The sequence below is a fragment of the Theobroma cacao genome, chromosome 6 (assembly GCF_053813885.1).
Source record: "Theobroma cacao isolate CCN51 chromosome 6, ASM5381388v1, whole genome shotgun sequence".
Classification (NCBI taxonomy): domain Eukaryota; kingdom Viridiplantae; phylum Streptophyta; class Magnoliopsida; order Malvales; family Malvaceae; genus Theobroma; species Theobroma cacao.
The window spans coordinates 18,969,427-18,980,796 of NC_142644.1; the positions used below are offsets into that span (position 1 = coordinate 18,969,427).

Consider the following 11,370-nt stretch of genomic DNA (forward strand, 5'->3'; position numbering starts at 1 on the left):
GATTAGCCACTGTGGAAAGATATAATCAAGGTGGAACTGAATTTACTTGCAAAAAGTGAAATCTTTAGACTTGTAGTCCATGCACCAAATGATGTAAAACTAGTAGGATATAAATCGATATTTGTGCAAAAATAAAATGAGAAAAAAAAGGTTGTGAGATATAAAGCATAGCTAGTCGCACAAGGTTGTACTTAAAGACCTAGTATTGATAATGAAGAGACATATTCTCTTGTGGTGAATGTAATTACATTTTGATATTTAATTATTCTTGTAATACATGCAAAACTTGAAATGTGCCTGATGGATGTATTTACAGCCTATTTATATTACTAACTTAATAACAATATCTTTATGAAAGGTTCTGAAGGTTCTAAGTTGCTTGAAACATAAAATTTGAATTCTCAAGAAATTTATTCCATCAAATTAAAAAAATATTTATATAGATTAGAGCAATCCAAATGCATGTAGTATAATCACTTTAGTGAATTTTTGTTGAAAAAAGACCATAAAAATGATTCTATATGCCCAGTGTTTTTATAAAAAGATTTGGATAAGAATTTGTCATAATTGTTGTTTGTATTGATGACCTAAACATTAGTGGAACTCTTGAAGAGTTATCAAAAGCTATAAATTACTTAAAGAAAGAATTCGAGATAAAAGACTTTGGAAAAACAAAGTTTTGTTTGGGTATTCTAATTAATCACTTGATAAATTTAATTTTGTTTTCATTAATCAAATTATATAGCAAAAGTGTTAAAACGATTCTATATGGACAAAGCATATCCATTGAGTTCACCAATGGTTGTAAGGTCACTAGATGTGAAAAAAGACTCTTTCCGACCTCGTAAGAATGATGAAGAACTTTTTGGTCTCGAAGTACCATATCTTAGTGCAATCAAGGCATTAATATATCTTGCTAGCAATACACGACTTGATATATCATTTATTATAAATTTATTCTCAAGATTTCTCCAACTCAAAGACATTGGAATGAAATTTAAAATATACTTCGATATCTCCGAGGAACAATGGACATGGGCTTATATTACTCAAATATATCAAAATCAGAATTAGCTGCTTATGCAAATGCAAGATATTTATCTTATCCGCACAAACCTCGATCCCAAATAGGTTACTTATTCACATATAGAGGTATGACTATTTCATGGCATTCTACAAAACAAACTATAGTTGCTAATTTTTCTAACCATGTAGAAATTTTAGCAATTCATGAGACAAGTAATGAATGTGTCTGGTTAAGATCTATTACTCAACATATTTGAGAAATGTGTGGCTTGTCAATCAAGAAGAAAATTCCAATAACGTTATATGAAGATAATACCGCTTGCGTAACTCAATTAAAGGAAGGATACATTAAAGGCGATAAGACAACATATTTTGCCATAATTCTTCTTCATTCATGATCTTCTAGAAAATGGTGATAATAATGTTCAACAAATTCGTTCAAGCAATAATGTAGCAAATTTATTCACCAAAGCCGTTTCTACTACAACATTTGAAAAGTTGGTACAAAAGATTGAAATGCGTCTTTTTAAAGATCTTAAATAACACAATCATCGAGGAGACAAAATACACATTGTACTCTTTTCTTTCATCAAGGTTTTTCCCACTAGATTTTTCTTGGCAGGGATTTTAATGAGATAATATTTCAAAGTTTATTCTTGAAAAGAATTAATGTACTATTTTTCTTTGACACGGATTTTTCTTACGAGGTTTTTTCCTAGTAAGTTTTTAACGAGTTATATTCTTAATATAATGAATATTCAAGTTGGAATGTTATGAATATATGTGTGAGTGTACATTATGTCACGGTCCAAAAGTTCAAACCAGGCTAAGCTACCTAGATAGGTCAAACAATCTAACAGGCAAGACACAATAATGCAATATGATTCAAACTGTTAAATTTGATTACATATATCTAGATTAGGATTTAATGTGAATATTATCCATCCAAATTAAATCCTTTATTATTATCTTTATCTTGTAAATTTTATCTAGATGAGGGATTATTAGCCTATAAATAAGTCCCTCATTTCACTTGTAAATACATTCAATATCTTTCTTACTTTATTAATACTCTACTCTCATATTTGTTATTTCAGGTTACATTTCACAACAATTAGGTTTTTATTTTATCTTTTTTGTTTTAAATTCTTAAGCTAATATTTTTAGAACAGTTCTTTTTTTAAATGGGTCTCATGCATAAGGTGTTTCTAACAATAGACCTCTTTATAATTTTAACTGTTTTTAGCCAAGATAAATAAAATTTGGACAAAATTACCGTTAATGAAATCGACCCATTTATTTGGCTTCGCACCTCAACCCTAAACCTATTAACGGGTCAAGTATGTTTAGGTCTGCTCCTCAAATCGACTCATATTCTTTGAGCTTTCCTTGCCAGACTATTCATCTCTGGAGTATTCCTTACCAGAAAAAAAACATTTAAGCATTTTGAACATTTTAGAGTAGTTTTTGGTACACAAAGAAAACCTGTGAGCATTTTGAGCATTTTTAAACATTTTGGAGTGATTTTTGATATATGAAGAAAAACTTTGAAAATTTTGAGCATTTTTTGTCAAGTAGGCATATTCGTTAATTATATTGTTAAACGGAGAATGGTGTATCGTTTGAAGTTGTTGATCTTGTTAAATGGAATTCAGTAGTTTTGGTGATTTTTAAAAATTACATGACTACTTTTTAGGCATTGCGTGACTGACTTTAGACATTGCGTGACTGACTTTGGGCATTACGTGACTAGTTTTTGATAAGGCATTGCGTGACTAGTTTTTAATAAGGCATTGTGTGACTAGTTTTTAATAAGGCATTGCGTGACTAGTTTTTGATAAGGCATTGCGTGACTAGTTGATAGGCATTGCGTGACTTGTTAGTAAGGTATTGCGTGGCTAGTTAGTAAGGCATTGCGTGATTAATTAGTAAGGCATTGTGTGACTTAGGCATTACTTAAAAATCAGTCACGCAATGTCTAAAAACCAGTTACGCAATGCCTAAAACCAATCACGTAATGCCTAAAAATCAATCTCGCAATACTTAAAAACCAGTCTAATCAATTTCAACTCCTTAACTTTGGGTTTTATGAATAAACCAATAAACTCAAGAACCTAAAACACATACCTTTTTTTTTTTTTGCTAAGCCATGAAATTGTGCAATTCATAAAAGATAGGTTACAAAACTCCATAACCCTCCAAAGCAAGACAAAATAAATCCCTATCATGAGGGCATTGCTCACTCCCCTTATGCAAAAACAAAATACACTTCCTTTACAAAATATTCCTTAAACAATTTTAATTCAAAATCCCATAAAAAAATCAAAATTCCCTGCAAACATGCTTAACAATCATCCCAATTTCAGACACAACAAAACCGTAAACCACCATAAAATTCATCAAACATACTTTAGCTATTTCTTTTTCCTGAGCCCATCATGTTAACCAATCTAATCCAACTCATCAACACAGGCATCGCCTTTGCAGCACACATTTCGAAGCAAGTCATCACCAAAAAGTATCAAATTACCAAATTCATCATGCTACCTGCAATCACTATAGAAGAGCAAAATCACTATTCATCATCCTTGAAAACCCCAAAATCCACAATCTAAAAAAATAAAATAAAATAAGAAAGAGTTTGATGTCATCTCTGGATGGCGAGATAGATAGTATTTGACCAGAGAGAGAAATCGAGATTTAATTTTAAAATTTTTGTCTAGATGGCGAGATAGAGAAAACTGAAATCATTTTAACTTGTTTGAAATTGTTTAAAGGGTATTGTTATCAACTCATGCCAAAAATTGACTAAAAATAGTTAAAATTATAAAAAAATGATATTTTTGAATTGAGCTTATGAGGAAGGTTATTTCTCATAATTTTCTCTTTTTAGAATTATAACTGGGTAAAAAAGGTAACACACAAATTCTAATCAGCAACATTTAATAACACGTCATCTGTCACGTGACAGTGCTGCCATTAAAATGACACGTTAACTTGTCACAAGGCAAATAATGTAGCATAAAAAGCGTCAATTGTATAGTTGACAAACAAAAGTTAGTCAATAGTTTGTAAAATGAATTTATTTGATCTAAAATAAAAGTTTAAGAACTAAATTGAACGTAATAAAAGAATAAAGATTTAATTAATTTTTCTATATAATTTAAAAACTTATTTAAATATTTATTTATTTATATATTTTTGCATATGTGAAATCAACTGTAAAAAGAATAATAGTGATTTGTATCTTAAATCTTATCCTTCTTACATTGGTAAATGGTAACAATATTTCTTATTAGTACTTTCAATATGATTTTTTTTTTTTAACATGTGTGAAGAACAACAAGGGATAATAATTGGTGATTTGAATCGTGCATCTTAATCCTTCTTAGAATGGTAACAATCATTAGATCAAAGATTGAATTGCTTGTACCTTCAATACGATGATATTCAATTATATATACCTAATATTGAAGTATTGAAGGTGTTATTCCATTTTATATCCTGAAAGGCCCATGTGCATGTTTCCCTCCTCAATACTGTTTAATTCTGATTAATTAGAATTAGGAAGGCATCGAATGAAGATTAATTAATTAATATTAAAACTAAAAAATTTAAATATCAATTTAAAAATAAATGAGCAAATATGTTTATTTTCGTCAAATAAAAAATTTTTCCTAAATTCCTAACCTTATATAGATTATAAATATAAGTTATAGATAAAGAGGCTGTTTCAAATAGATTTTAGTAAGTAATATATATTTTGTGTTCTCTATATTACTCGTGAGCAAAACTTAGGATTGGTAACTAAAGAAACAAAAAGGGTTGGACTATAGCTTAGCTGGTGGACTGCAAATGGAAACGTAGAAAGGTCAAGTATTCCGAATTCAAACACATGCATAAGGTGGCTAGAAAACGCCCACCTCAAATGTAATCATCAAACAGATACGATGGCGGAGAGGCTGGCAACCAATGGCAACTGAGGGGACCAAAACAATACTTGTACTTATTCTATTTTGCCCAGAATCTGATAGTTACATATGCTACCATTAAAAGTTGAGATGATTAAAGTTTGGAATCATTTCAACGAAATCTCCCCTACTTGACAACATTGTCAAATAACAATCTCTGGCTCATATTTCTTCACCCGTTATGTTTTCTATGGGGAGAAGAAGCTCTTTTTTTTTTTTTTTTTTGCTACTGTCTGAAGAACAAAGAAATTAATGCTCTTGGGCATAATGTAATTACACATTGATATATATTGCACGATTTAGGGTGCAATTTACATGTATACTTCCCATTTTTTGTGCAATAAATTTGCATTTTACATGTTTGGAAGGACTGGAGTGGTTGTATACATTGTTGGGATTTTCAACCCAACATGACTTTACCCCAAATCTAAACCCTATTGACTTAATAATAGGAGTTTGTCAGATTCAGCTCCAGAAGAAATAGAGAAAGATTTTTGTTAAAGTTGCTGTCATACGTTCTTCCTCTCTGCTACAAAATCCTATATGAGCCAACCCCCGATGGTTCTTTTTTATTGTTATCATTATTATTATTATTCTAATACTATTGGTGTGAAATTATTTATTTAAACCTCTTTTATTGAAGAGTTATCGTCGTTATCAGCCTATCTGTTGTTCGTGTTTTTCAACTCAACTCATCTGTCATCTCATTCTTTCTCAACAGCCTCTGGATAAACCTGCAAAATACATTTATAAAATTGTTGAGTATCGACCTTACTATATAAGTTCACAGGAAGATCATGCATGACAGACAATTCATACCTGGCCCTTCCTGTCCTCGCTGAAGCTTACGGTTCTGACCTTCAACTCCCCTCTACTGGTTGTCAACTCATCTAATAACTCAGCATCAAACATTTCAACTCCATCCTCTTCATTCCCCAGACGAGGTGTCTCACGTTCCTGAAAAAATGATAATTAACTTCTTCGGAAAAACATTTTTATTAATATAATTTATGGTTATAACATACAGAATGATCAAATAGCAATACCTTGAAAGAGCGGCTGAGGGATAATCTTGGGGCACCAGTAATTTCCTCGTATTCAGCTGCATCAAGTTCCCGGAGATAATTCGGTTGAATGACCTTTGGGAGAATGTACTGCCTTATGCTGATGAGAAGGAAGAAGGGCAAAGGGAACAAGATTCCAGCTATAGGAATCCAAGTCACACCAAAGCATAGCAGGAGGTATACCAACTGGAAGAGCGTGAACATCACAATATATCTGTATGGTACTGACTCCACAAAAGAAGCATGAACCCCTTCCAAGACCCTGCCAATAGTGATTATAAGGCACCACAGGAATTAGTAAAATAATCGTCGAATAAAACAGAAATATCATTGTCACTACTACTACTACTACTACTAATATGTTACTGAACAATCAAGGTACTCGAAGCAAGATCATGACTATCAAATGAGTTCATTCTGTTAACTTTGCAGTTTCTGTTTTTGCTGCAAATCTAAATTTCTGAAAAATAAAGAATGGAATAATTTTGGTTTCAAAGTTTTCGAATGTGCAATATTACCAAAAAGAGATATGTAACATACTTGTATCGCCTGCCAGGTGTAATAAAGAGAAGTAGCATCCTTTCCCAGAACTGGTTTCCAGGTAGACTATCAATGGCCATGTAAGCAAAATATCCCCAAAGAACTGATGTAGGTATCAACTTGATTGCAGGTATAGCGCATACAGATGCAGCAACTAGGAGTGACTGCAAAAGATTACTCACTCTTTGCTCATTGACTCGGACAGGCAAGTAGGCATCAATATGCCTTTCAGGATCAAATGTTTCCTTCTCATTTTCTCCTTTTTTTTCACCTTTCATAACAACCTTCTTCAAGTCTTCCAGCTCTTTAACTATGGTAGTCTGTAACAGAAAAAAGTTAAGGCTATTATTCAAGGAATAGAGAATATTTAGGCATTATATCAGATTAAATTTATTAGTATGTGTTCTGCAAATCTATGCAATATATCTGCAAAATCATAAATGTAGTTAAAACTTGTGGTATACTAATCTCTTGTTTGTGATTTGACAGGGAATAACCATGAGCAAGAACATGTTCCAGAAATAATTTGAGGATTGCGTATCATGTTTTCTGAAGATCAAGTCAGTATCTTGTTAATCAAAAGACATTATTCAGAGAATAAAGACCCGCAGTTCAGGATTGAAGCAAAACTTCCATATTTTGAAATGAATTGTGGACTAAATGCCATTACCAGCTGTTTCAAGCCAAAGCATTACTTTCTTGGAGAAATAAAATAAATTAGTGATCAGAGAACTTACTTCTGGACTGCTGTCCATTTCTATGAAGACAGCTTGCATCTTGCCATATATTTCTGAGTTGCTAGCTTTCTGCTTTATGCTTTCTTTTGCACTCTTAACCATCTTTCGTCTGATTAGCTGCACAACATACATCAGTTGCATTAAGTATGTAATCATGTCAAAATTATTTAATGAAAAACTTCTCTTTCGAAAATACCGACCTGCCTTTTGAGAAGTGCAAGGCTCTTGGTGTGCATAGGAGACTGTGGTAGGACTCCATTTGAAGGAGGGAGGCCAATTAATCCACAAAGCAAAGTCTGCAAGCATGTTTTAATGTAGAACATAAGTCTATGATAAGTTAGTGTACAATTTGGGTGGCAGTAGTGCCTGACTATGAGGTTTACCATGAATCCCAGCAGCAAGATGTCATAATGATATGCAGAAGGATTCTTAAGATTGAATTCTTTTTGTTGTGCCATTTGTGAAGCAACACTGTGGTCAAAAAAGTAAAGTCCTGCAATCATCACAGCCGGAAGGAAGGCAGAAAAGATGTACAATGGAGGGATCTTTCCCATATCCTGCAATTTGATAATTTAAAACAGTCAACCTTGAATCCAATTTTTGCACAAGAATAATTGATCTCAAATAGCCCTGAACTGAGGTCAAATGACATATCTTATTATCATTTTCTTTAGAAAATAAAGTAACTATTAATTCAAGATTATTAGCTTTCCACCAGAAATGTGCCTTGTAAACACCTATTTTGCTTAATCATATAGATTAGCCACCAGACAGTTTTGATGAATGTCATCCAGTTTGATTGCTTCTGGAAAGCCATTTTTATCACTACAAAAGTTGTAGAGGCAGATGCAAAGCCTGACAACTTTGTCATAATAAAAGAGACAAATGAAATGCAATATATAAGACTTGATCTTTTTTTAAGCAAAGATTATATGGTTACCTTGATTACAGTCCAATGTTCTAATGATGCAGATTCCCAAGGAAGAGGACTAAAGAGCCTTCTGGGAACCCCGGATGGAACTTTGCTTGGTACACTAAAAGACAGTACCGTCCACAGAACAACCATTAAAGGAACCCCATAATCTGCAATTAAACTTCTGAACCACCCTGTTGAACATTGATATATCTTTCAGATTTCATATATCGACTTATTATTTGTACAAGTGCCAATGGTCAAACAGTATAAATTTTGCTTGACAAACCTGTGCCATACCACCATGACCTGGCCCTTCTGCTTTTCAAGGCAGTATAGAGAAGGCCAAATGTGAATATTATTCCGACTAGTCCGTTTGTATAAAGCCATTGAAATTGATACTTCTCTAACTTTGGATCTTGAGCTTTGGGAATTTCAAACTCACTCACCACACCCTGCAATTGAATCACATTATAGAAGTTGCTGTGCATAAACTAACAGCTGTTTTATTTTCTCACCAGGAGTTACCTTGATGGCCTCTTGAATAAACAGAACAGCAATCAACATGCCGAAAAGTTCACCTGCAATCCTTGTAAACCTATTGATTATCGTGCAAGCATTGAACATTGCAAGAAGAAACAACAAGAGAGCGGTCCAAACGCAAACCCTGTAAAATTTACAAATTATAAGATCAAGAACGTAACAAAACCTCAGCAAAATTTTCACCTGTAAAATTATCAAATTATAAGATCAAGAACGTAACAAAACCTCAGCAAAATTTTCACTTGAAACCATAACAATGGAGATTGCTCTTACCATCCAGCCCAAGCCAAGTAAAGTTCCTGCCCCAAGTCTTTTCTTCCTTTGGCAAAGTTGTACAAATATGTATACATAATAACTGTTGGCTCTGCAACTCCCAGTACCAGAAGGGGTTGACCACCAAATATTGAGTGTATAATACCACAAAAGGCAGTAGATGCCAAAGTTTCTACTGTGCTTAAGCTCCCATCTACACCCAAAAAAATATCATATTAGTTTCAACTTCATCATTGAATGCTTTAAAACTGTAAGTATGAGAGAGATATAGCAGCAAACTGTTCACGTGTGGAACAGCTACCAACCTGTATCTCTACTCAGTTGCTCGCCAAAGGCTATAACAGGTAAAGCAGAAGCAAAGAAGATGTAGGTAGTTGGGGCCAATATCCTGTAATAAGAACCAAAAAAAAAAAAAAACATAACTACATCACAATTTATTTCGGCTTTGACTTCGTATAATACATATAATAATTAATGAAAACAGAAAGGTACCCCAGTCCTGAACGAAGACCGCCAATCCAATCTTGTTTATAACAGGCTGCTCTTCCTCTGACATCACTTGCAATACCCTTGAAAGGGGTTTTGAAGTGTTCCATTTCTGGTGCAAGAAATATCCAACGCTATCAACAAAGTAAGGATTAAATAACAACTTCTTTTGAATTCAGGGTGGCTCTGCATATTTCAAAATCCACTGGACAAACAAGTGCAAAATGTTTGGAAACTAGGACAGAATGTGAACCAGGTTGATGTTATTTTCTCAAAGAGTTAAGGTGTCAGAAATTTAAATGAAATCTAATCATGTTAAACAATCAGAGAGTAGATGAGATAGAGCTCAATTTCTTCATATCTAAGAGAGAGAGAGAGAGAGAAAGAGAGTTGACTCTAAAACAGAGCAGCTCTGTTCGAAACCCGGATACAAAGGATTTCAAAGAGAGAAAGGGTGAAGAAGTTAAAAGAGTTTCAATTCTTTTCATCAAAGAAGTCCAGTACTAGAGTGGAACTAAATCATTTCATAAAAACATCCCTTTGCCACACGTAAATAAATAAATAAACATATTCCCAGATGTCCAAGAAAAAAAAAAGCAATCATACCAGGCTCATTCGAATCACTCACTCCCTTTGCCTTGTTCTCTTCAAACAAGCATATTGTTATATTATTATTACTCACTACACAAATCTTTTAATTTCATTTTTTCATCATTTTCCCATTAACCAAACACAACATATCTTGCATGACTGGTTCTTTTGGGTTCACTTGCACATTAAAAAAAAAACCTCCATTAATCTCCAAACCTAGAGAAAGCCATGACTTCGTCGTTCAAATGATTCATTCAGCATTCACGTTCTAACAAAAACTAAGCCCAAAGACCATATAAACACATGGACATGCACATAAAAATAAACAGATGCAAGGGGTTGGGAGAGTTACCAAGAGAGATTTTCACTCCAGGAAAAAAAGAAACAGCAGAACAACGTGTGAGTCAGAGTGTGGAAGTGTCGTAAGGGAAATTTTCTGTTTCAGTTGGCGGCTTGGAAGAAAAGTAGTTTCTGTTTCAGAGAGGCGAAAGCAAAGGCAACAAGAGTCCCTATACGTCTTTAAAAAAGACCCGCCAGTCTCGCAGCCAGTCTGGGCCCCACTGTTTAGAGTGTCCTCGTGTTTTATGTTGTGTGCGGCTGAGAAGAGAAATTGCCGGTGGAATTGTCCAAAATTGTAGGGGTTGGGGGATCCCCTTTTTTGCGAAAATCTTGATGATGGGGTATTCTGGTAATTAAAATAGGAGTTTTTCTTTTTTATTTATTTTTATTGGAGGTTTTATTTCTTTGGCTTGGAATAAAGAAAGTTCGAGTCAAATTTAATTTGCCACCCTGTTGGTGTTGGCTTCCAAGTCCAACCAAATGGTTTGTCAAATTTGTCATGGGAGTAGAAAGTGGCATTCAATATGTCACTCCAATACAAAGTGTTCTACACGCAAAAGACTAGCTTTGCAGGTTGAAGGAAAGCACATGCAAATGCATTCAAAATGTAATTTTTCATTGGAAAATTTTTGTATGTCCGTGTGTTGGGTGCATTCAATTCTAACCATTTGACAATTCCTAAATCTGCGTTTCATATTTTTAAATCTGCGTTTCATGTGACAGATATTTTCATTTTCGTTCTTGAATGCAAAACGTAGTAAAATTTTGGCATAACGTCTGGAAATTGCTCTTTAACTATAAAAGGATATTTAAATCAAGTCTTTATAATTTTATTATAAATCAAATAAATTTTTATAATTAATGCTATATTAATTATCATTAATTAA

At 33.3% G+C, this 11,370-nt stretch overlaps 1 protein-coding gene across 2 annotated transcripts; it reads right to left on the reverse strand.

The window, feature by feature from the left end:
- Positions 1-5,231: 5,231 nt before the first annotated feature.
- On the reverse strand, positions 5,232-10,652 carry LOC18595786 (boron transporter 4-like). 2 transcript variants are annotated; one of them, XM_007023891.3, is made up of 14 exons: positions 10,497-10,652; positions 9,560-9,665; positions 9,373-9,455; positions 9,068-9,260; positions 8,780-8,918; positions 8,541-8,706; positions 8,279-8,445; positions 7,722-7,895; positions 7,539-7,634; positions 7,339-7,455; positions 6,602-6,921; positions 6,044-6,323; positions 5,817-5,954; positions 5,232-5,731 (listed from the first exon to the last, which is right to left on the reverse strand). In XM_007023891.3, the coding sequence occupies exons 2-14, from the start codon at positions 9,661-9,663 to the stop codon at positions 5,702-5,704; spliced, it is 2,007 nt and encodes a 668-aa protein (XP_007023953.1). In that variant the 5' UTR covers positions 9,664-9,665; positions 10,497-10,652; the 3' UTR covers positions 5,232-5,701. The 2 variants fall into 2 exon arrangements, with proteins under 2 accessions (XP_007023953.1, XP_088663606.1); XM_088807480.1 differs by having other exon boundaries at positions 9,560-9,687; positions 10,497-10,643.
- Between the last annotated feature and the right edge of the window lie 718 nt (positions 10,653-11,370).